Source organism: Oryza brachyantha, chromosome 6, assembly GCF_000231095.2.
Source record: "Oryza brachyantha chromosome 6, ObraRS2, whole genome shotgun sequence".
Lineage (NCBI taxonomy): Eukaryota > Viridiplantae > Streptophyta > Magnoliopsida > Poales > Poaceae > Oryza > Oryza brachyantha.
Window position 1 is genome coordinate 9,670,570 of NC_023168.2, and position 27,490 is coordinate 9,698,059.

Here is a 27,490-nt window from a genome sequence, read left to right on the forward strand (position 1 = left end):
CAGTATTTAATAGGTTCTGGTTTCTAATTTCTAGGCGGGGCAGTTGATTAATTGACGATCTATACACACAAACGCGTCTAAAATGCTAGACTGTAGATTGAATTGAATCCGAAGGAATAGCTCGAGAAAATAAAATGACGTATGTGCAGTAAAACTAACCATGACCTTGAGTAGCTGTCCTTCCCAGAACAAAATTTAAGGATAGTTAATTATCTAAAGAATGTGAAACCAATTCAGTCAATCAAACAGTTTAATTAAACTAATCATGTGTTAGTTCAAACTTTAATGTTTACATACAATTTCATATGATTTGCATGTTTGAACTAAAACTTTGCTTGTACAACCTATTAAAAAAGTATTTAGGTTAACTTTTCATGGCTCACGAGCCTAACGAGCCATCTCGAGCTTTACAATGAGCCGAGCCGAGCTAGGTTTTTAGCTCGTTACGATAACGAGACGAGCTGAGCTAGCTTGTTATCTTAATGAGTTAGATCGAGTTGAGCTGGCTTGTTATCCCCTCCTACACCAAACAAGATCAAACCTTCAGACCGGAGAAAATCCCAACTCCTTTAAAAGGCAGGAATTTAAAACGTATAATTGGAATGTCACCACATGTTGAATATTATAGTAAACAAAACCAACAGAATCACTCAAAACATATGTTTGGATAGTTAACAATAAAATTAAGGCTACGTGCTACTTGTAGTAGAGTGAGAAACATGGAGATTATATTCGATGAAAGAAAAATATAACATTAGAGGGCATGTTCAAAATCCTATGGAATTGAAGCATAGGACTACATTGCATTGTAGTTTGATATGTTAAAATCATATGATCCAAAAAAAAACATGATAATATGTCTTAATGGAAATCTTACAATCTAAAAGAGCCCTAAGATAGGAAACACTGTGTATAATCTTCTTTCGACATTTCAAGCCTTTTTACGTTGTAGATGCTAGAATGCTATATATCAAAATTTGAACACCGTTGTAGATGCTAGAATGCTATATATCAAAATTTGAACACCTTTCTATTTGCCACATGGATACCACGTGGAATGTTGTTATATAGTACTGCACTTAGTAGACGTATCCGACAAGATTAAGAAGAACCATGGTACAATCGGAAAGTACGTTAAGGGTCTCTTTGGTTTGAAGGATTTTAAAAGAAAATAGAGAAATTGAATTGTTTTCTCTAAAAATACTATAAAAAAATTACCGTGTTCCAAAGATACCCTAAGACTCGATGCATTCGTGAAGAATAGGTATGAGTAGTTGATGTTGAACGGGCTACCAACTGCTAGGCTAACAACCTTAGCATGGATATCTTATTCTCTGCTATATAAACAACCATGCTAACAAGAGATACTTGCGTTACAATCTTACCATAGATATCTCATTCTCAGCTATACAAACAACCATGCTAACAAAAGGTACATGCATTGTGAAAAAAGGTCGTGGTGGGGCAGTGAATCTTACACTCTTAATTATAGGCTACCAACCTTAGCATGGATATCTTATTTTCTGCTATATAAACAACCATGCTAACAAGAGGTACTTGCATTAAGATCTTACCATAGATATATCATTCTCAGCTATACAAACAACCATGCTAACAAGAGGTACGTGCATTGCGAAAAAAGGTCGTGGTGGGGCAGTGAATCTTACCCTCTTAATTTTCATTGTTTTTTTTTTTGCCAATTACCACTTGGAACTCATTAGTAATAAGGAACAATTAAATCTGAATGCATAGCCATATATAAAATCAGATTAAAATGAATATTTCCATAGACAAAATATGGCAGCATATTTATTGAAAAAGATGTATTTCATAGTATTATATTTTGTTTTACGAGCATGTCGGCAACTCGGCATGCATACAGCAGTTACAGACTGAAATGATATAGCTGAAGTAGCTCTGCAGCTAGCATCACCGTGTACAAGTGTGTTCCCTGATATTCCCTGGGCTTTTTTTTTTTTTGGTCCTTGGATGCATCAAACACCATTCTTTATTAGCTCCCCTCGTACAAGAGACAGAACCAACGATGACTGTGAGGTGCACTCTTCATTTTCAATTCGTTGTCTTCCCTCTCATTATCTGCAGTCCGGCCTCCCGGCCATCCTATATTCTCTGAATTTACCAAGGATGACTGTGAGGTGCACTCTTCATTTTCAATTCGTTGTCTTCCCTCTCATTATCTGCAGTCCGGCCTACCGGCCATCCTATATTCTCTGAATTTACCAAGGACGACTGTGAGGTGCACTCTTCATTTTCAATTCGGTGTCTTCCCTCTCATTATCTGCAGTCCGGCCTGCCGGCCATCCTATATTCTCTGAATTTGTTGGAGTAGGTCCAACAACTCAATCACAATTGTAAACTTCCATCTTTTTTGCATTTTTGACCCCAAGGAAACTAAATTGAACCAGGGCCGGCTCTATAGTTTCGAGAACCCTAGGCAAACTCGGTGTCGCTTATGCTAAATAATTTTTTATTTGTAATATATATCATATAATTATTTATCCTCTAAAGTGATAAAAATAAACATCACTAATATCATAAACCAAGTATTAACTTTGAAGAGTTAACTTGAAATATAGTCTTAGCTCTAAATTTTGATAAATAATGTTGACACTAAATTAAAAACTAAAATAAAGAAAATGAATAAAAAGTGAAGCGAATCAAAAAAAAATTTATAAATAACTTTTTTATTTGTGTTCTTAGCGAATTAAAAGACAATGCTGAAAAAATAAATTACAATAAGAACACCTTAAAATCAACTCTAATATTAAGTTTCAATTCAAATTTTGGCTACGACAAAAAAACCAACAAGTAAATGCTAGAGCTACTAATATCACCTAAAATAGTTTCATAAGTTGATTAATCATCTATTTTTAAAAAGAATAAATATAAAAATCAAACCATATGAGCATATAAATATAAATTTGGTTGAGCCCCCTTTCGGTTGGAGCCCTAGGCGGTCACCCCTTCCGCCTATGCCCTTAGCCAGCCCTGGATTGAGCAGCAGACTCTACAAAGCAGTTCATTTCCTAGAGAAATTGCATAAAACATTATTGCATACCAAGGGGGTGTTTAGATTGAGAAAATTTTTAAGAGAAGTGTCACGTCAAATGTTTGACCGAATGCTGGAAGAGGTTTTCGGACACAAATGTAAAAACGAATTTCACGGCTAGCCTGGAAACTCCGAGACGAATCTTTTGAGCTTAACTAATCCATCATTAGCACATATTGGTTACTGTAGCACTTATGGCTAATCATGGACTAATTAGGATAAAAAGATTTGTCTCAACATTTCTTCCGTAACTGTGCAATTAGTTTTTTAGTTCATCTATGTTTAATGCTTTATTTAGGTGTCTAAAAATTCGATGTGATGTTTTTGGAAAAAACTTTGAGAACTAAACAAGGCCCAAAATCCAAACAGCAACACTGCCCTCTAAAGTTCCTAACCTATGCTAGTCTAATGTAAAGCAGATATGATCCCCTTTAGAAGAGAAAAAAGAAGCCATTGGAAGGCGGCCTTTTTCTCTGAAGAATGTGGCTTCCTCACTGGCACCCATTAGGCATGAGAGACCTTAGGCTCTATTTAGAGGTATTTGGAATGACAAATGGTAAAAGTTTTGGTGGCAAAAGTTTGGTGGCACGTAAAAGTTGTCTTTTCTTTTGCAAAAGTGAGGGGTGGTCCGCGTTCCTATGCACTTTTGAGTGAAATTTGCTAGTTCAGACTCAAATACCCAATACAAAGTTATCATTTTTTTACCTAGTGTTTAGATTCATTTTACCAAAAAGTGCTTCAAAATAATAAAATTTTTGTCATTTTAAAGGATCTGAAAACATTCTGGAGTTGTAGAGAGAAAAGGTGAGCTAGGCCTATCTATCTATCATCCAGCACTACGTAGCCATCAGCCCATGAGAGAGATATCGCCATCAAGCCCATGATCTTTAGGAGGATCCTTTGTCTGAAATCTGAAACCAAAACGCGCTATTCTTTGATGCCCTTTCCCCTCCTTTGAAGTGTGGACAAACCACACTGCCATCACACCAACTAGGGCCCCGTTCGGCGGGAGGGGTGGTAAGTTAACTTACTTAGCACGGAAAACGTAGTAATAGTAATAGATTAATATATGATTAATTAATTATTAATTATTAAAAAATATAAAATAGATTAATATGGTTTTTTAAAACAACTTTCTTATAGAAAATTTTTATAAAAAAATACAACATGTAGCAGTTTGGGATGCGTGCGCGCGGAAAACGAGAAAAATAAGTTATCTGATTGGCAGGGGTGAACGCGGCCTAGGATATGATATTATCATGCATGGCCTGTGAGGGTGACACATGTTTTCGTCTGGGGACTGAAGGCCTGTTTGGTTGACACCCTAGCCTGAGAGCTCTAACTCAGGCAGGTGCATCCAACCACAGGCAAACAAAAATGGACGCTTGAGATTGATGCCTAACTCAGGCATGATTTTGAGGGCAACAAGCAAACAAGCTCTGAATTCCAATTGCCAGGAGAAGAGCAAACGGTTTGTCAGATATGTTTGGCTGTTGAACTTCAGGAAAATGATTGAGCAGTTCAGATTCAGCAGCAAAAATGATTGAGCAGTTCTGAAACTGTTTGGTGCCATTTTTTTTTCCAACCTTTACTGGAGTGTTGTGTTCACCTTCTTTTAATTAGGTTATCTTTTGTCAAACTCACACTTCCTGGCAAGGCCATTTGTTAAGAACCCACATATGAGAATAACCATAACAGTTAGCAACACAACTTGATCTTCCAAAACAATCTCTATGAAAGCTGTACACCATTTGTTAAGAATCCATATATTAGAATATCCTTCTGGATATTAACTTCAGCTTGAAGCCCCAATTGCCAAGGTGACAAACATTTATCAAAGATACATGCCATGTAGACAAAACAATATGTCAAGTTGGCTAGAGGTTGCTTCCAGTGCACTATAGTCCTCCATATTGTAGCCACAGATGTCAAGCTCTGATGTGGTGTGTACTGTCAAGTGATGTTACAGAAAAAAAGGTTTAGAACTCAAAACAAGCATTGATAAGTTCTGACCTCTGCCCTTAGTTGGAAGGAATTTCCCTTTCCAGCAACTTACAACCTCCGTCCCAAAAATAAACGAATTTCTGGGGTTTTCTATAAAATTTTTGACTCTTTGTCTTATTTGAATTTTTTTTACGATTAATGTTTTTATTATTATCACATGATAAAACATAACTCATATTTTACGTGTGACTATTTTTTTAACTTTTTCATAAATTTTCAAATAAGACGGATGGTCAAACGCCAAACCTAGAAAACTCAGAAATGCTCTTTTTCTGGGACGGAGTAGTAAGTCAGTTAATCCAACCTACCCTCAGTATCTTTCAAGCAAGAACTTTTCATCTTCCTACCTTCATTGATCGGGAAACGCCAAGTAATTGAATGCCATCTTGCAAACCTGGCAGCTTAATAACTGTACAATTTTTGCACTTGTTCATCTCAAAAGATAAGTAATTCTTTTCAAAAGGGCATAGGTACAAAATTTTCATAGTGAAATCCCATCTCCAACACCGGAGTTTCAGAACACACATTTCGATTCCATCAGGAACTATTCTTTTCCAAACAAGGTCTAATTGTTGGGAGAATTAGAAAGAATTCAGCACTTGTACAAGGTCTGATTGTTAGAATTACCTGTTTACTTGTTAAATCAGCCCTAATTCTTTTTTTTTTGGCGAAAAAAACAGCCCTAGTTGGTGGCTACGTGTGAACCCATTCACAGCGAAGAAATCCTTTTATAAGCAAAAAAAAAAAACATAAGGAAAGAAACCTCTGGAACAACTCTTTTGCCTTTAGCTTTAGATCATGTTCCTTACCTAAATTTGTGACATTATTTTCAATGGGACATCCAACTTTCTAAACAACATGACCAAGAAGCTCAAAATGGTCCTCATTCATGTCATTGCCAAAAAAAGATGTTAAACATCTCTATTATAAAGTGCTTACTACATTTCAGAAAGAAGACAGGAGTTATACAAACATCTCTATTATAAAGTGTATTGAGTAAAACATGCTTCGCAACAGGAAAATCTGGAATAAATAATAATGAACGGAGACCAGGCATTTGAATCAGTGCTCTAGTTGCCTGTATTTGCTTGGCCTTTGTGAGGACTTGAAACTGAACCCTCAAGCATGGCATCACCATTGTATAGAAGGAAAATACTAATTGAATCTAGTATACACTTATCTTATAAGTAAACCTCAACTTACCAGGATATATAACAGATGCATGTTTCACTCTGAGCAGGTGTAATTTGCATTTTTTTTTTAAAAAAAAGGAAATCTCAATCAATGCATGCATCATATCTGTATCGATCCTGGTAAGTTCTCAGGTAATGACATACAGTCACCGTACAACTTGTTCCTACACATACATGTAAATTCCCTGTAGAGTAGGGCAGGCAGTACATAATTAAATATGATCACAGCTCAGTGTTTGATATTTCTGGGAAGATATTGCTGCTGATGTAGACAACAATCGTAGTAGCCGCCAGCAAGCATGCACATGCATGTATGTATGGCGATCAATGTGCATGCATCTTGCTACTTTTGTTGACGATGTGCAGTGCAGTCTTGTCCAACTAGTAAAACTTGTTGACAACATTGGAACTTCGTGCGAATCATTCAATTCCTACGTGAACTGAAAAAAACGAGTGTCTTGATTAAGGCAATTAGACACAGTGACCGGAAGAGCAGGAAAATTAAGGAACGAACAGGAGCATGCATAGGCATATATAGGGGGTGAGCAAAAACTGACCGAACCTAATTAATTATTACCTCCGTTTCATATTGCAAGTCTTTCTGACTTTGCCTGATGAATGTATATATGTGTCTAGATTCATTATCATCTGTATAAATCTAGTCAATGCTAGAAAGACTTATATTGTGAAACGGAGGGAGTAATTAACTGGTCACTAGCATTTTAATTCTAAACCTTTTCTTCAATTTCGTACATTACGTAGATAACTTGTTACACATATATAAGTCGATGGTTGGAGATGAAAATGACGTATTTTGGTGACTAATGTTGTGTAGAATAACCAACCAAATTAACCATTTTTTAGTCTCAAAAAGTATCCATTTTTTAGCTCGGTTAAGTTGGTTGGTTTGTGTTGGTATACAAAATACAGTGTACCCCACAAACTATTAGAAGCATCAAACTACGCTTAGTACGTGCAACTATCAGTGTACGGGACCCCAAACGATGGTAGCCTTGAAACAAATTAATACAAGATGTGAAGCCTACGTCGAAAAGACCAGCAAGACATGATCTCACCCACATACGACTACACCGGCGACTTAGGCCCTGTTTAGTTATCGAAAAAAAAATTTTGGGGTGTCCGTCGGATGTTACATCAGATGTCGGAAGAAGTTTTCGAACACGAATGAAAAAATAAATTTCATAGCCCGCTTAGAAAACCACGAGACGAATCTTTTGAGTCTAATTAATCCGTCATTAGCACATGTGACTAACTGTACCACTTATGGCTAATCATAGACTAATTAGGCATAAAAGATTTCTCACGATGTCCCTTCTAACTATGTAATTAGTTTTTTCATCTATGTTTAGTGTTCTATTTAGACGTCCAAGATTCAATACGAAGTTTTCGGAAAAAAGATTGGAAATTAAACTGGTCCTTTAATAACCTTAGGTGTCTTTCATAAATAGGAGGGAACATCCTTCGGCCACCATTTGAGAGAGAGAGGGCGGCAACTGTGGATAGAGATAAGGAGTAGCTGCCAGTCTAGATTGTTCATACGGGCGGACAGAAAGCTCGTGACTCGTTAGCTCGCTTGACTTGTGACAAACTCAGCTCGGCTCGACTTGGCTCGTTTCATTTTTCTAACGAGTCGAGCTAGCCTTTTAGCTCGTTAGAGATAATGAGCCAGCTCGAGCTAGCTCGTGAGCTGCTCGCGAGCCTAACGAGCTAGATCAAAGACACGCGATTCGCCGGCGTTCATTGATTCCACCTCGGAATGCATGTGCTCAGTACTTCATAGGTTCATCATGTGATTTGTTGGTTCAAAATTTAATATTTGGATACAATTTTATATGATTTGCATGTTTGAACTGAAAATTTGCTTATATAATCTATTGAAAAATTATTTAGATTCACTTATCCATAGCTCACGAGCCTAACGAGCCAACTCGAGCTTTGTAACGAGCCGAGCCGAGCTGGTTTTTAGCTCGTTACGATAACGAGCCGAGCCGAGCCAGCTCGTTATCTTAACGAGCTAGACCGAGCCGAGCTGGCGTGTTATCCAACCCTAATTGTTCGGTTATGATCGATCTGATCGATTGGCTTGGCTCAATTTAATTCATCGGTGTCGGCTAATTTTAAAAACCGTTAATGAGTTCCTCATATTAGTGTATTTTCAATTGATCGGAGTAGATGTTATTAGCGTTGTTTTTTTCTTATATAAAAAAACCGTATCGATAGGATATCATTATTGTCGAGTATTGGGTCTAGGGCACGCATAGGGTCCTCGATGGTCGGTAAAGGCCTCATCCATATTGGATTTAGGATGTGTTCCCCAACACCATGCTACTAACCTAGATTTTCTCGTTTTTCGTACGCACACTTTCTGTACTGCTAAACAGTATGTTTTTTTTAAAAATTTTATATATGAAGGTTGCTTTAAAAATTCATATTATTCCTTTTTTATTTTTTATAATTATTAATTAATTAATTATGTACTATTACTATGTTTTTCGTGCCGAATAAATATCATGCTGCCAAACGCAGCCTTAGGATAATATACACGGATGGCCTAGCCAAAATGAGGAGTTTTAAAGACACAACAAGCCAACCCAACATGAGCCGTATTAAGATAGCCCTAGATTCATCAAGTTAGAGCCAAGGACACCTTGACATCCCTTAGACCACCATCTCATCACAAATCCTAACAAGACTAAAGAGTAACTAGATTAGGCTTATGCACATCCTTGCAACTACTACTTCCACCCAAAAAGACTTTATTTCTGGTTAATCTTGTTGTTTTAAAAAGACTTTATTTTAAGTAATAATTGTATTGGAGTTTGATAATTAAAGTATGGCAGGAAGGCATGAGGATTTGAAAGGGTTGTAGACAGATGCATTCCATTTAGAATTAATGAAGGGATTGAAAAACTAAAGGGTATTTTTCATCTTGGTAACTATGTGAAGTAGGACAAGAATTAAATTCCTTTTAGAATGGAGTATATTGTTTATATATATACACATATATACATACATACACACACAAAACTAGCAACCCGTTTGACATGTCATAGAATTTTTATCTATGTCAATATTTTTATAAAATTTAATCTGAAAGATAACTCCCGTGGCACGCAAATGAGGCCATAGGTATACATGTTTCTGTTGCCAATATTTTTATTGATGACACATTTTGGAACGATGAAAAAATATAATCTATATTTCGGTCAACATGCATTCCCAGAAAAAAAAACTGACGAAATCAACAGAGTGATCGGGATATGAGATTTCCGACGTGTTTCCTTGAAAATTCACCGGTGGTGTTTTCCACACCACTAGGATACCTGTTGCGCCAAATAATTATTAATTCTCTTATTTACTGGAGAATTTCCCTATTAAATGTGGTCGTTATCCGTAATTACTATTGTATTGAAGTTAGAAAGAGCGGGAGATTTTATGGTGTCATGAATGAGATACTGATGTGAAGAGCAGGTACAATAGCACACTATAAGTCAGCTATAAACATATTTTAAGAAGATAAGAGATATGAGAGAAAAGCAGTGGACTACTAATTTATAGCTAGTTGTAGCACGGACTCCAAGACATAGTGCGTATGACATATGAGACCTGACAGTACGTGTTTTGTAGGTAGCTATGGTATGAATTAGCTATTAGATTGACTAGATGAATTGGAGCTATTAGTTAACTATACTATTAAACTTGCTCTAAGTGATTAATTGTCGACTGTACTAAAGTAATCTCGTTTCTAGAGAGCCGTAATACCATGCTTTTCACAAAAACCTTCATGCATATGGGTAGAGGTGGACGGAAAGCTCGTGGCTCGTTAGCTCGCTCGACTCGTGACAAACTCGGTTCGGCTCGACTCTGCTCGTTTTATTTTTCTAACAAGCCGAGCTAGCATTTTAGCTCGTTAGAAATAATGAGCCAACTCGAGCTAGCTCGTGAGCTACTCGTGAGCCTAATGAGCTAGACCAAAGACATGTGATTCACCGGCGTTCATTGATTCCACCCGAGAATGCATGTGTTTAATACTTTATAGGTTCACCATGTGATATGTTGGTTTAAACTTTAATATTTAGATACAATTTCATATGATTTTCATGTTTGAACTGAAAATTTGGTTGTATAATCTATCGAAAAATTGTTTAGATTTACTTTTCATGCATGGCTCATGAGCCTAACGAGCCAGCTCGAGCTTTGTAACGAGCCGAGCTGAGCTGGGTTTTTAGCTCGTTACAATAACGAGTCGAGCCGAGCTAGCTTATTATCTTAACAAGTTAGACCGAGCCGGCTCGTTATCCACCCCTACATACAGGTTAATTTTCCCCCTGTACTATGCTAATTGGCCTAATATGATCCTTAAAGATCATTTTAATTTGACTCTGTTGCGTGAAGAAGAGAAAAGATAAAAAATGAAAAGTGTTGTCTTGCACACCAGAGCTAGCCCTACGCATGTTGTAGGGTATATACATTAAATGCATATTAAAAAAATATTGAAGCCAACCTGATAGCTAATGTGTCGTGCGTGTTAGCTCTAATATATTTGTACTTATGCATGCAGCTAGCTCTAATATATATTTATAGCTTGTAGTTAACTCTACTATTGAACTTGTTCTTAGGTAAAACTGGTCAGCCAATAAATTAACATCTGGATTAATTAAATACTTTCAGGAAGTAGACCTGTAGAGAATGGAACATTGAAGAAACAGGCTTCTGAATTGGATTTAACCCTGGAAAAGTAACAACTAGCAAATTTCGGCAAAAGATCAAGCCTTGAATAGAATGATTGGTTTGCCTTATTTGATTGAATTCGTAGTTGAAAATACATTGGGCTAAAAATGTAGGAGAGACCAGTGGTACGCAATATAACACCAATTTACCATCCTTTCTGAATGATCATGCCAGATGTGTATAAAATATATAAAACATATCTTGAAGGAAGAACTTGAGAGGGTTAAAAATGTAGGATGACGAAAAAATATCTTAAACTTTCATTAGCAGAATTAGGTAAGTTTTACCTGTTAATTCTATTGTTCTACAATATTTTTTAGAGGAAACCTAGTTTTATATCCAATACCCTCCATCACCGGGCACATGGTACTGAGAATCTTGTGGACAATTGTAAGATTTACACACATGTTCATGTGTTTAATTCCTTCTAGCAATGTTGTGTGGTTTCTATTTCTTGCCTCGGACCGGTCCATGTTATCGAGTTTTTGACCGTGTATAGAGTCCCGTGAAGATGAACACATGAACACAATACAATACAAGACGTAGTTAATGCTAAGAGCTTTACTCTCATCGTTCTTTTTATACTGCGTGTTAGCAGTACCTCGAGGTACTAAAAACCGGGCCGTGTGGGAAGAGCCAGTGAGCAGTGGTAGGAGGGTAAAATCGTATTTTCGCGTTTGGAATGAATTTTTGGATAAGTTCGGCTGAGGTGGGGAAGCAGCAAAGTAGGAGCTCGATTCCTTCTCGACGCAGGCATGGATGTGGCAGATGCGGAGCTGGGTTGACGCATGGTTGTAGTGGGCGACTCCTTGCTTCTCGCCCTGCACCTTGGTGCTCTCCAGCGACCTCGTCGGGCGGCGGCGGGGCATGCGTTTCTGTGGTTGAGATGCAGATTAAATCTAATGCCCATCATAGCCCTCAGCTGGACAGGCTTTGGTACGTGCATGGTGCTAAAACAAGGACAAAGAAAAGCTCTAATGCTAACGATCTACCATGTTTGGAATGTGCACACGATCTGAAGTATGTTAATTTGTTTCTAGCATTAATAATATAGGATTTCCCTACATGATGATGTGGCAGAAAGTTCAACAATGATTTCTAGTGGTTAATTTTGGTCCGTATTTAACACGAAGTAATTAATGGAACCTCTTGAAATTGCGCCATCACCATGGTCTGCACAATATTCTTCCACCAAGGATGTTATCATTCATGGCTTGTTTGAGAACTCACAGGTGTGCATTGTTTCTTCTCATGTTGCTGATCCAACCCCGTTTCTGGCTCGTTTCACGCATCCAAATCATTCATCTGAACATCCCACTAAACTGTCAAGTGGAGAAATAAAAGAATGTCAAATTAGGATACAGATAAATTTTTTTTCAAATGAACTGGGAAGAAGGTTCCAAATCAAAGTACAAAATGTTTAACTGGGACTGTTCTTAATTATTAACAAATAACAAACAAATGCTTTTCCAATCAACAACTTCTGACAACCCAACCAAATTTTCAGCTATGTACGGCCTCAACTAATTGGTACTTTCCACTGAGATCCATCCACATTAGAAAATTGTACTAATTGGCATTACAGACTTAAGAAATCTGAAATGTGTGATTCAAGTTCCATTGTGAGTTCTTAGCCAGTAGCAAGGATACAAAATTATGAGCTCCTAGCTAGTAGCAAGGATACAGATGCAAGGTAGGGATGGCTGCTGCAATTTTGACATTTTAATCCTTTTTGAAAACATATTTTACAAACAGATCCTTTAAAAAATTTATTGTACGAATGATCTTTTCGACCACGCCAACGTCATTGGCGCCGTCGTTGAATAGAATGGCGCCAATGATGTTGGCGTCGTCCTCCGGCCACATGAACCTAATACAATAACTTGGAGGACGGCGCCAACGCTTATTCAACGACGATGCCAATGATGTTAGCACGGTCAAAAATTTTCATTCGTGGATTAAGTTTATTTAGGTCTGTTTATAAAATAAGTTTTCTAAAAAGGCTAGAATATTAAAATTCCGCGTTCGGTTCATTGTTAGCTATCTTGAAAACGTACTAATAAATTAGTACATAATTAATTAATTATTAGTTATAAAAAATATATAAAATAGATTAATATGATTTTTTAAAGAAAGTTTGATATAGGAAAGTAAAGCATGCACTCGAAAAAAGGGGAATCTGAGCTGAGCAAAGGGGAGAGAAGAACGCGGCTACTCTGATCTTTGCTAGGAGCAAGTCAACAAGCGCGCTAGTAGCAAAAATGTGCCTTTTTACCTAATGGACTCCACTGCTGAAGCTAGGTATAATATACACAGTGCAAAGAGTTTTCCCCACCAAAAAAAAAAGAAAGAGAGAGGTAATAATAGAACCATATAAAAATTGTTGAGGATGAAAGCTACTTCCTTGGTTTGGAGAACATTTGATGTGATTATGGTACTATTATTGATTGCCCTGGTTTCAGGCAGTTCATTTCCACCTCCTATAGTCCTGAAGTGCCCTTAAATTGATCCAAGCCACATAGACAGTAAAAAGGCTGAAAGAACTAAACTATAGGATATGTGTACACATGTTTCCATAGAACAAATTAGAAAGGTTAAATCCTCTTAATGGTTTTAAAACACATATATGTCATTTGTATATTTGCACTTAATTTCTTGGGACTTTGTGATTTTCGTTTGATATTAAATATATGTTGACATTAATTTTGCACTTGTTTTGACATGATTTTTCACACAATCAGTTTCAGAAAAAATAGGCTCACGCGAAAGATTGACATGACCTTTGATTCTGTTCTGACACTGTTAAGAGCACTTAATGGAAATGGGGCAAACGCAGGCTTTAGTTCAAAAAACCAAACCAAAATTGTAAAGCTGAAAACATAGGGATCAGATTATAATTGGAATTGAAAACCGTGGTAAGAGCGAGATTGCCCCCAATAAATTACTGCTGTTGTGCGGCTGCCCTTTTTTCTTCTTCCCTTATAGGTATAATAAAACAGTTTTGATATTTAATTTCTGGAAAAATCACATGTTTCTCTCCATTCTCATAGAAGAGTTCATAACTAGATTAAGAAAAAAGCTGATCCCTAAATTTCATGGTTAGTGTTATAGAAAACATTGATCATTTTTATGATTTGTGCACATAACATTAAGTTTAGTGTTAAATCTAGAAGTTCCTTAAACTTTAGCTATATCCATCCGTTCAAAAAAGAAAATTTCATTTTTTTCCTACTTCACAAATCTACAAAACTATAATGTATTTTAATTTTTCAAACCCCAATGCATTTGTTTTCTTTTAAATTCCAATGTATTTGTCCTCCTACTCTACCAAACTTCAATACAATAATTACGTAAAACATGAAAACATGAAGTCTCTGGGTAACAAATACTATGGGTTAAAGATGGGGTCTTTTGGATGGAGGCAGCACGTAGGCCGCGTTCGGCAGGAAGAGGAAGCGAGTCCGGCACGAAAAACGTAGTAATAGATTAGTACATGATTAATTAATTATTAATTATTAAGAAAATTGAAAATAGATTAATATGATTTTTTAAAACAACTTTTATATAGAAATTTTTTACAAAAAGTATAACATTTAGCAGTTCGGGAAACGTGCGCGTGGAAAACGAGGGGGTTTAGATAACTTGCTGAAGTCGCCGAACGTGGCCATAGAAGTAAAAGCATATTTTATTATAGGATAAAATTTAAATCAGATAAAGCTATATTTCGAGATGGATGGGATATAATGTAGCCGTTTCCTTCCTGCTGTGCTGGCAGCTGGTATGTACGTGTAGAGAAGGAGCTACCACGGTGAGAACTTGTATTTTGATGAGTCATGGAAAGGTATAGATGAATGAAGGCTGAGAGGGAGGGAGAGGGGCGAGCTGGCGTGCCAGACAGGGCAGGCAGGCACAACGAGCGCGATCCACGTCAGGATGTGACTGAACCCATGACTTTGCCAACTAGGCGACGACGACGATGAATATATATATATATATCTTATACAGGCATGCAGCGCACGACTTGACGGATTGTGGGAGAAGAACATTCTCCCTCCGTTCTTAAATGTTTTTATATATGTTTGACTTTTCGTTTTATTTAAAAAATTTATATAATTATTAATTATTTTTATATCATTGTATTTATTATTAAATATATTTTTATGCATATATATAGCTTTACATATTTGACAAAAAAAATTTGAATAAGACGAAGAGTCAAACGTGTATAAAAAAAGTTAACGACGTCAAACATTTAGAGATGGAGGTAGTATGTGATATGGATGCATTCTTATTGTTGTATTACCGATTATCGATTTTTAGGTGCAGATAATCCTTCGAACTAAAAAAACTTATATATCTCCGACATCACACCATCTTATACTCCCTGCGTCCCAAAACCACTCGGTCTCTTTCCGGTGCTCTATTGGTAGTATTATATTATCACTAGAATTAATCTAAGTCAGTGATTAAAAATAGTACTTTAGTACTTAATTAATTAATTGATTATAGTATTTTGTAATGTAGAATTATTTTTGGCAAACAAAATGGTAATGCGTACGTGACTTTCGGCATCCACGGCGGTGAGGCTGTGATCTGTAATGGTGTGCGCCAGATATCGTAGGGTTTTCAAGCTCATAATTAAAAAGACGATAGTTTTACTCTAAATTTCTACTATTCCTAATGTCTTTGATAATATAATTTAATTGCTACTATTTGATAAAATAGATTAACGGTGTTTATTAAATTCTACTGTAGTGCACCGGGAAGGGACTCTTCCAAATATAGCTATTTTTTCACACAACATCTCATCTCAACTAATCATTAATTTTTTACCTGTATTTTCTTATCAACCAATCAAGATCTATCGAATCATTTTTTTAATAGTTTTTGTCATTTCTACATGTTTATATTTTGAGACGCAGTTGGTTAATTAGCATCTTAATTTCTTTTTGGTCGGCCAGGCATGTCTCGATCTGGATGCAAACGTACATCTCCGTCCTGCTCCCGATGAGACGAGGACGTGAATCTCCGGGCTCTAGTGTTACGTGTCACGGCCGCTGCTCGTTGACTGCAGACAACGATACGTATATAGGCTCAATACAAATTGCATTCGCATGCATACTGCGAGCCTGCGATGCAGCCATTTGTTGGCCACAAGTACGTAGGGTTCGTTAACTAATAATTAATCGCAAATATTGAAGTTTGCCGACCGGCCGGCGGTCAAATGCAGCTTGTTGCAGAGTAATACAGAGCTTGTTTGGAGGAGCTTTAGCATCCGAGAATTAGCTGTTTGGTTGCCAGCTTCTGAGAATCTAGAAAAGTTCCTAAACCCAACTTTTGGATTCTTAGTTCATTTTTTAAATCTGTAACTACAGATTCTCAGAAGCTATGAACTGTTTGGGACAGCTTCTAATAGAAACAGCTGCTGGAAAAAACTGCAACTGAGAGAAGCTCCCCCAAACAGGCCCATAAGAGCAGGTCCAATAGCATACTGTAAGCCGGCTATAAACATATTTTAAAAAGAAAAGAGAAAAGTAGTGAGCTACGGATTTATAGCCAGCTGCAGCACGGACTCTAAGACACAACGTATGTATTACAGGTGAAACATGATAATACATGTTTCGTAGGTAGCTATTGTATGAATTGACTATTAGATTGACTATAGATGAATTGGAGCTAGTAGTTGGCTATACTATTGAAGAGCAAGGGGACTCCATCCGTTCAAATAAAACCATTTGAATTTAAATTCTGTATCATAATGGCTAAAAGAAAACTTTTGAAATATACCTAATCTATATTAAACAACTTATAAATACTTACTTCCTCCTATTTTTCAATGGGGCATTTACAAATTTGCCACTGGTTTTTTCTAAATTGCAAGTATGCCGCCCGAATGACAGTTCTAGTAGTATTTTTGTAATTTTCTAGTGGAAGTTTAGCAATAACATTTCAAACCAGTGACAAATTTGTAATTGTTCCTTTTTAATTGATGCAATTGACCTTTTGATTTATGTTGACTCTTTGTCTTATTCAAAAATTTTGTCTAAATATACAAAATTATAAATCACACTTAAAGTTACTTTAGTAATAAATCAAATCATAACAAAATATTTAATAATTATATATTTTTTAAGTCAAACTTTTGATAAAAAGTCAATGACGCTAATTAAAAAACTGAAGGGAGTATATTTTAATTTTAAAGACGAGGCAGTAGTAGCTGATATCTTAATTTCTTTTTGGCTGGCCATGCATGTCTCGATCTCGATGGATACGTACAATCTCCGGCCGGCTGGTCGCCTGCAGTGTTACGTGTCCCGGCCGCCGCTCGTTGACTGACAACGATACAAATTGCATTTGCATGCATACGACCAACTACAATATAATTTGCTGTTTCAGAACGGCAGAGGTCTGGCCAAAAGAGTTTAGTCCCTCTTTCCGGTCATTTTAACATAAAATTTTACTGAGAGCATAGTAGGGGGGACAAGCTCCCACCGTCCCCAGGTTAGATTCACACAAATATAACAATAAAAAAATATATCAGATCATCTTAAAATTTTGATTTATATTGCTCAGTAAATTTTTTATGATTTATATTGCTCAGTAAATTTTTTATCAAACTCTTATAGCATCCAAAAAAAATAAGTATTTATTTGAGATTTTTTTAAAAAGCCACTATACAATATTAATAAAGTAATCGATGTTTTATGTATCATTTTAAAAAAAATCTAGAATAAATACTTAAAACTCTCTAAAAATAACTTTTTTTTGCATGTTATATGATTTTGATCGAAGAATTTATTGAGTGTTATAAATTAAATTTACAGATGATTTAATGTGTTTTTAGATCATGACTCACAAAGCAGCCCGTAAGTCATGACTTATTGTAGCAAAATTATATATATAAACAATGGAACAAAGATAATAATAAAAAAAGAAAATGGAGGAGCAGTCTAGTCAGCCGTTTGCGGGGTAGCGTTGAGCGGCGCGGTCGCAGCGGCCACCGACAGGGCGGCGGCGGATTTGGCAACTAGCAGTGGATTGGCGAGCGGCAAAGATGATGCGGCAATGATGGAGACAGTGGAGACGACGTTGCGACGGGTACTTGTGAGCAGTGAAGATGACAAGCAGTGAAGATGACGCGATGATGGCAGAGACGACGTGGCGACTTCAACGAGGTTGAGGAGGAGGAGAGCTACTCGACACCCACGCCGACGTGGCGACTTCAACGAGGTTGAGGAGGAGGAGAGCTACTCGACACCCACGCCTGCACGGGATAGGCTTGGGTGAGGAGCAAAACTTGAGTTGAGCTAGCGTTCCTCCTCAATCTGTCTTTGAGCCTAGTTTTGCACCCACACGTGTAGGCTCCTAGGCGCATGCAACCAACTAAACATGCTCATCTCCCTGCTCCCATGGTACAAACCAACCCACATGTCGGTAACCAAACACACCTATGGTGGTGTGCACCTCCCACCCCACCACCAAATCCATAATTTGTGAAAGAGAATGATAGTAGGAGTCGATCACCTCCATTTGCTTTATATTTAATGGTTGTAGCATATGTAGATCCACGTGTCAATAAAAACATACATAACAATCAAGAGAGATAATATCAATAAAAATAATAATAACAAAATATTAATGATATTTTTAATAAAATTTATTACGTAGCCCGAGTAGGATACATTGATTCTAGTCGTGCATGTGAATAGAAAAAAAAATCAATATTCCCTTTGTTCCAAAATAAGTTTATTTATTAGTTTTTAGATACAATATTTGACTATTCGTCTTATTTGAAAGTTTTTTTTATGATTAATATTTTTATTATGATAAAACATGAATAGTACGTTACACATGATTAATATTTTTAAGTTTTTCTTTTAAAAATTTCAAATAAAATAAATAGTTAAATGATAGACACAGAAATTTAAAATAAGCTTTTTTAAGACTAGAAAACAGTATTATTAAGGAACAGAGAGGTTGGAAGAGTAATTAATGAACGAGGAAGGCAACGGCATTTCCGTTAATCTTCTTCGCTCTCTTCGGCAACTTTTCTTAACCCGCAAAGCAGTGCACAGCTGCACTCGCTCAGCCTGACACCTGCGCAGCCGCGTTCCTTCCTCTCCCCTCCCTCTCTCTCTCTCTCGGGATCCTACCGCCCCTGCCGTGCCGCCGTCTTGCCTGCCTCTCCTTCCACTTGAGCAGCAGCCGCCGCCGCCGTGATGTAGCAGGCACTCCCGCTGAAATCGTATCCCCCTCCCCTCTCCTCCCCTCCCGGCTCACGCCCTCGCCCCCGCCCCCGCGGCTGCTGCTAGCCGAATCTGTCCTTGTGAACGAAAGAACTAGTAGTAGCCAAGAACCTGTCCTGCTAGCGGAAGATTCTTTCTACTATCCTGCTCTGCGCGGTGGGGGTTCCAAGAACCTGTCATGTTTATTCTTTTACTTGTAGTATTCCTTTTTTTTCATTCTCAGCATCCTTTTGAATGTTTTTTTTTCCTCCCCTTGATTCATTGGCTGCCTCTCCTCTCACAGTGTGGTTGCAGGACAGCATCGGGTTTCTTCATCGCCAGGACAGGACAGATCGAGTGTGGTGTTGAGGTCGATTGCTAGTTTGCTTGTACTCCTTTTGTTCTGTGTGTATTCCAACAGATAGCAAGTCCCTTTTGCTCTTTGCGACAAGCTAGAAAGGAATAGGAGCAAGCCCAAGAGAGGTCAGTTTCTTCCTAAAGTTTCACTCTCTGCTGAACTTTGTTTTGCTAAATCTTGTGTTGATTGTCTGCTGGAGGTCTCTGGTGCCTCTCTGCTCTTCCCTAACAGTATTCTGCGTTGTTTCTCTACATGTAGAGAACGGAATTTCAAGAATAAAGCTTTTCTTTTACTTTTGAGTTCATCTGAATCAGTTAGGAATATTTCTCTAGTCACTGCTACCTTTATTCTTTACCTTTTTCCCTTTTTGTGCTTATCTCTATGATTGGGATTAATATTTTGTTGATTACTGTTTAATTTTTTTTTCGTGTATGAGGTATCCATTACTATGTTGGAAATTTCATCAGATGGTACATCAAACGTGTATAGTATACTAGAACGGTCAAAAATAAAAAAAAAAAGATAGTCGTACTGACTACTGACTACTGATTGCTCCTCTGAATCTACTTTAGGCTGGAGTAGTTGCTGTGATGATTATTTGGTTTTGGAAGAATTTAGTTACACTTTGCATGCTCTATGCTGATTCGTTCAAATATTTTCATTTCTAGTAAACGTAGGACACAAAATATTGTGAAGCGTATGTATTAGAGGAATAGAGGGATGGATTCTTTTATTGGCATCAACAAATTGGCAGAGACAGGTGCTTAATTTTCTATCCACACATAATTTTTAAATGTTAAAAAAAGCTTGTTTTAACCAAACAGTGCTTAAAATATTCTTCACATTTCTCTTGGAACATTGTAGAAAAAGTTTTCTGTAAATATCTTATTCCAATCAATTATAATTAAAAAAACTCCAGTAGGCAATAGAAGCAACATATATTTGCCAAACAGGATATTTATTCGAAATAAGTATAGTATGCATAAGAAAGGTTAATCTCATATTCTACTAAGTTAATCTGAAAACTTCCAACTGTAAAGAAGGATTTTAGAAAACAAATCAGCATTAGGACCAATGAATCAACTTTCAGCTATAGTCGGATGTGATGTAAAAGTAAGAATCACTATAAACTTTGCACTGATTTCCCGTGTTCTTAATAGTCTTTGGTGTAAGGTTGACCCTGTTGTACATGTTTGGTGGCTTAGCACTTTATTATATTACCTTGCACCGCATTTGACAACGTGTGTTAGTCCGTTAGACTAACACAGTCACCACCAGGGGTATGTGATGTGCACGGGGGTGGCCCGATTTTTCGATGAGTTGAGATAACTACGATTTGGGAGAAACGTTGACGATCCGACTACAGCCATACTAGACGTTGTTGTGTTGCGCCTTAGCGATCGATACACCTCTCTTTGGGTTGTTGATCTTGCCGATGCAAATCAACCTTATTCCTGCAAGCAAATCGAAGAAACAAGTAAGAACAAGATAAAATCAATATGATATTGCAAATAGGAATTGAATACAAATGATATGTTGGGGTTCTGTAACAAGCAACCCGGCGATCTAACCGATCATGAAATTAACTCGGCAAAGTAGCGACGCTATACTTTGATCTAAACAAAACCCAAATAGCTCTAAAGGGGTAACTAACTATTTATAGGAGTAGGAGGACGTCCTAGGGCTCTCTAGGGTCGTTCTCTATTAGGTTGGGGCGCACCCCACTTGGGCTCCTCTTGGGCCGGGGTCCTAGACAAAGTTACAAGCCCATTGGCCCAATATAGGTGACGCAACACCTTGTTTCTGCGATTGCGACCAAACGAGATGGAATTCGGATATGAGGCTGGATCCGTTGGAAAGAGGACCCCAATAGCTTTCCATCAAGTACTCATGGAGCCAAAACGAAACCCGTATGCAAATTTGGCCGCCGTTTGAAAATAACAATGTAGTGGGTGGCTGAATCAGATTCCAACACTTGAGCATCTTAAACTTGAAGCGAGCAATGGTTGTATCGGTAGTAGCCATGGTCACATCATCTGTGTATGATAAAATGTTTCAAATATCATTAGTTTATTTTTCAGCTGCATACACAACAAAATCATACTGGCTAAGACAACAAAAAAGCTGAGTACTTGCTTATTTTCTTTTTCATGAATCATCCTCCAAATATAAAAAAGGATAATGTACAATAAAAGATTAGATAAACTTTCAATTAACTAAAAGCATGATGTGATGTAACCTTTCTCCCTATTTTGAAAATGTTCCTTGATTTTCAAGGCATGCCACTTGCGTTGTATAATCATATGGTCCAAGCCTCCAATATCTTAAATCTCAATCGCCATCTCATTGGTAGTATTTTGTAGCAATGATCATTTTTGTATTTTTGGCTGATATTGTTATACTCTATGTTGACTATTGGCAGGTTGAAACTTTTATCGTGGATTATTGTTAGTCGATGGAGAATAACAATGATGGAGCTATTAGAATATCTCAGCATAATTCTAATCCCAAGGTATGGATATTGAACTGCTGAAACTTCCATCTTGTAGTAATATTTTTGGATACCTAATGTTCATGTTTTGTTTGGTACTTATGATATTTGTTTTATCCTTCGCACGATTCGGCTGGTTGGAGATAGTTTTGCCTTACTTTCTTGGTACCAGAAAGATCTATGGATATGAAATAGGAGTTCTCTAAGTCTTTATCCCATAGTAAATATCATTACTTGTGTAACATGCACACATATCTTAGACTACACATCACACTACATATGGTAATTGCCATGTAAAATTGTGCATGGCGAAGCAACCAAAACTACCTCAATTGGTCGTCACATCTCGAGCTCAAATTTGGGTATTTTGTTGTCTGGTTCAAAATAAATACAAAAGAATTTCCTCATATGTTGTATAGAACAAATAATACCACGTGAAAGAATTTTTATTGAAAAGCTGGTACTATAGATATAGGAATTTGTTCATAAAGAGCATATAACTTGTCTGTGGCACGAGCATATATTTGATATAAACATGCTTGTTATTTGCTTTTCAATGATCTCATTCCTTTGTACCTGTTGACAGGCAGAGTTAAAAACTGCAGTATTTCAATAAGATCATTATTTGTTATCTCAGGAAACATTATACGATTTACTTGATATTTTCAGTACTGATTATTTTCCCCCATTTTATTTTCTTCAACATTTTAGTTACAATTAATGCAACTATTTTTTTGTTTTTCTGTCATAGGTTCACAGCTCAATGTGCAGTGAATTGATAATGATGTTAGATAAAGTCTCTTCTATTCTTCCGTCAATAGAAGCTGCTCAACCAGGATGTAAAGCGGGTATAGAGGAACTATGCAACCTGTACAACATAGTTGACAAAGGAAAACTTATAATCCAGAACTGCATTGAGTGCAGTAGTCTTTACTTGGTATGCTGTTTTTAATATTTATGGATGACTATTTTTATGCAACTATAATGATTCCTTTGTTTTTACTTTCTGATTGTTTTAGTGGAGATTGTTTTCTCTGGTTTCTCAAGACTTGCTTTATATTGAATTTGCACACCTCAGGCTATTACAGGGGAGGCAACTACAATGCGGTGTGAAAGGATAAGAGATCAATTGAGGCGAAGCTTGTTCCTTATTCAGAATATGGTCCCATCATCATTAGCTAATCAGGCTAGTTTACTTAATTGAACTGATAATAAGAGGCAAAGTTTTCTATACATTGTACTGCATCAACCACATGGTTTGCTTGTTATCTAGCAGTACTTCACAACAATTCTCTGTTAAAAGCTTGAAGCAAGTGATGACACAAACGGCATCAAACTTGCATATGTAACAAAATCCTCCTTTGACATTCATTTGTCTAGTCAAACAAAACTATTTCAGAATATTATTGACAAAAAATTTAGTTGGAGGTTTGGATACTGCTATATGAAAAAAATATGGTATATACTTTTATATTACATGGTAGATGTTTGAATATAAAAGTCTAAACAGATACATTGCACACATTCTCACATACAGATGCGAACCACCTAGCATGTGACTAAGGATGGGGATAAGTTCATGACTTATGGTGGGTTGATTGGTATACCTGTATGTGTCACCACCACACAAATGGATGCTTCCCGCACATAATTGCATTTATCATGATAATGTTCAAGTTACAGTTTTCGGCTAACATGTTTATACTTGACTTTTTGTCACAGGTGGCTGATGTTCATAATGATCTTGCGGATGTGAAATTTGTTGTTGATCCGGAAGAAGAGGAGGCTGGCAAATCCATTTTGGAGATGCTTCGGCAGACTGATGCAACCCAAGAACATGAACTCCAGACGTTCTTATTCGCAGCGTCAAAGTTAAATTTGACGTCACCAAAAGCTATCTTAATCGAAAGACGAGCAATCAAGAAATTACTGGAAAAGATCAGTGGTAATGATCCCAAAAAGGAAGGGATACTCAAATTTTTCCAGTATCTTGTTAGGAAATATGGAAAGACTATCAAGTCTGAGAGTAATGCAAAGAATGAAGCTGTGTATGTTGCAAACGGAACTCCAAGTACAGACCTAATTACTAGTGGCACCAATACTCCACATAAATGCTTTTCACCTACAAACTCTTGGACTGCAAGATGTGAAGATCAGAATAATTTCTCAAGACTTTCTACTCCTCCAGAGTTGTGCTGCCCATTATCTATGAAGCTGATGTACGATCCTGTGATAATAGCATCTGGAGAAACCTATGAAAGAGAGAACATTGAGAGATGGTTCAGTGAGGGATATGATATTTGCCCTAGGACACAGATAAAGTTAGAAAATTTCACGATAACTCCAAATACTTGTATGAAGGCTGTTATCTGCAACTGGTGCAAAGATAATGAGCTTGAATTCACTGCTTTACCTGAGCAATTTAATAGTTACTCTCTTTCAAGTCTACACAATATCTCAGCACCTCTAATTGCTGGAACAACCAGAGAGTACATGTCTGATCACAGTGCTTCATCTTTTGCATTATCTGGGGCTAGCTATGTATCATCTCCAATACGGGAAACAGAGGATTCAAGGACTAATTCTACTCAGTTTTTTTCGAATGCTTATTATCAGTTGTATTTGTCCTTCAGCAACTTCAACAAGGAAATGTTTCTGATTTTTTTTTACGAGCTGTCTGAGCTTCCAAGGGAACTGCAAGCGAAGGCTATCAGAGATTTCAAAAGTGTTCTCAATGGTGAATATCAAATTTGGCGTTCTATGATCTCCAATGGTTTTTTAGAAGCATTTCTTGAATTTCTTAAGAACGATAGTGGAAGATGCACAATGGAAGCTCAAAGAACTGGCATTCAGTTTTTTCTTGCTTTTCTCCGTAATAGCAGGTGATCATACTTGTACTATGTATTCTCGTGTGTAGATCTTACTGTCGACAAACATAAGATATTTCATGTTTCTATCTTTTTAATAAAAAGCCACAGACACACTGAGTGCCCTCCTTTAATTTTCCGAAAGAAAGATTGTTTTATGTTATTTTTAAAAACAAGGTTTATATTATGGTTATATTGTTTTGTTTTTTCTCCCATAAAATATCTGTAACGGTTGGTGTTCTTTTCATACAGGACTCGAATTCCATCCATAAGTGAAGATGCAGTGCGTCTCATTGCTTCATTTCTTAATTCAGAGATAAAATCTGAAGCATTGCAGATACTCCATGAAGTGCTGCAGCAACCAACTTGTCAGAAATCTGGTCTCATGTCCTCTGTTGTTGCTCCATCGGTGTTTCTAGCTTGGGATAGTGCAGACACTGGGTGCCTAGAACTTGTTTTGAAGATTATCTGCGAGCTTTCATCCAAAAAAGATGTAAAATCTTTCCTAATATCGTCAGGGATAATACCGAAACTATCTCCAATACTCAGTGAAGGAAGATTCTCCGAGTGTTGCCTAAAGATTCTACTAAATTTAAGTGAAGGGAAACAAGCTGCAGATCTCATTATCAGGACAGATCAATGTCTCAGTTCTATTTCAGATTATCTGGACACAGGTAGCTCCATGGAACGGGAGCATGCGTCAGGTATCCTTCTTGCTCTATGCTCTCGCAGCATCGACGATTCTGTTCTTGTCATGAAGGAAGGTGTCATCCCTGCGCTGGTCGATTTGTCGGTGAATGGAACTGAGGCTGCAAAATATTCTTCAATCAAGCTGCTTCAACTTCTCAGGGACTCCAGGCACAGCGACCAGTTTGGCAATTCATGTTCAAGTGAGGTGGCTGTCAATGCTGCAGCTGAGAATTCGTCCAATGGCTCGATCTGCACGCAGCCTATATCGAAATCAGCTCGGTATATCTCAAGAAAGCTCAACATTTTCTCGAAACCTCGATCGCTGACCCTGGTCTGACGGAGTCGAGTTTGATTTTGGTTGGAGCCTTGTGCATTTGTTGCCCAACCACCTGGTGTACAGAATTTTAGCAGATAGTTGTGTCGAGAGGAAATGCTTGATGGGATGCTTTTTCAACCCCATGTACCAGTATTTCTTGTAGAGTCTGTATTTCAAGTAATTTTGCTTCCCTTTGCTAGTTGCTAGATATAAGACTTACAGTGAACAGGTTTTATGTTTGAAGTTTGCATTTTGCTCTCTGCTGTTGCATATATATAGATGGAAATCTGAAGGACAAGTGGACAACACTTGTCAATCTGTCCAGTCGTTTCTGTAGTCAATTATTACTTTATAATAAAAGTAATTATCATTATCTTATAAATTCCAATAAATATCATTTTATGATATTATGACACCAGTTTTTTCAGGCAAGTCTTTGTACCAGTTTTTTTTTTATTACAAACTAAGCATTTGGAAAGTTATTAATAGTCAAAGTATCACAAGGTCCCAAGTTTAACCCAAGTCTCTTTGGAACATCAAAATATTTAATTGGGGAGAGTAACTATGCACCCTCATATTTTGGCTTTTTCTTATGGTTATAAGTCAAATTTTAAATTTTTAGTTTAACTGTGGGATCCGAACTAGGCTCAGAAAGGAGCTAAGGTTTAGACTATCAAGGATGTCAGGTGATGGTGTTGGATACGTGATACATGGTGAATGAACACCATGTGGGGATAAAACCGTAATGGGCTTCAAAAGTCACGTGGGGAAGTGCCAAAAAAATTGCGGAGAAATCCGAAGTGACCAAAAAGGAAAATATAGAGGAGAGAGATGATGCTAGGATATCGATGTTAATATAGCTATTGGCATGGTATCGTGCGTGACAGAGATCTATGCTAATAGTCTGACTTGTTTTCAATGTTTCTGGAGAATTTAAAAATTAAGGGGATGAGTCCTACCAGAACTAGGAGTTTTACTCCTAATAGGATTATGAGTTGTACTCATAGTTGGTAATGTAGTTTTTTAGTATAAATAGATAAGACGTTGAGACTGAGGGATACTTAACTTTTGTAATAGAGAAGAAATGGGGTTTGAGAGGGGTGCTTTTGTATGCTTTTTGTAAACACATATCGATACATACATTTGATCTTTCATCAAGTTATGTTCTCTTGTTCTTGAGTGTCGTACCGGTGGCATCAGAAAGATTAATATCGACATGCTAGTACATCAATTTTGGGGTTTTTTATTTGTACTAACAGATTTGGTTGATTGGTTTTTGCTACCGTTCACCCCTTCTTATAGGCTTGGTCTTGTATTTGGATCATACAAGCATGACGGAGGATTTCATGGTTTAGAAAAAACGACTGCTTAGTATGCACTTTTGTTGATTGCAAGAATGAGAGAAAGCTTTCTATACAACAAAAATTCATGAAGACCTGCTAACACGTGGTTTCATACCTAGCTATACCATTAGACCAAGCACACGGAAACTAATGACGAGACAATTTGGATGACAACCAAGCA

General features: G+C 37.1%; 1 protein-coding gene across 1 annotated transcript; it reads left to right on the forward strand.

Moving 5' to 3' along the window:
* Nucleotides 1–19,097: 19,097 nt before the first annotated feature.
* LOC102721087 (U-box domain-containing protein 6-like) lies at nucleotides 19,098–26,372 on the forward strand. The gene is made up of 7 exons (XM_006656025.3): nucleotides 19,098–19,421; nucleotides 19,549–19,727; nucleotides 22,025–22,114; nucleotides 22,845–23,030; nucleotides 23,172–23,279; nucleotides 23,816–24,975; nucleotides 25,213–26,372. Exons 3-7 carry the CDS (start codon nucleotides 22,058–22,060, stop codon nucleotides 25,985–25,987), a joined length of 2,286 nt encoding a protein of 761 aa, XP_006656088.1. The 5' UTR covers nucleotides 19,098–19,421; nucleotides 19,549–19,727; nucleotides 22,025–22,057; the 3' UTR covers nucleotides 25,988–26,372.
* The last annotated feature ends 1,118 nt before the right edge of the window (nucleotides 26,373–27,490 follow it).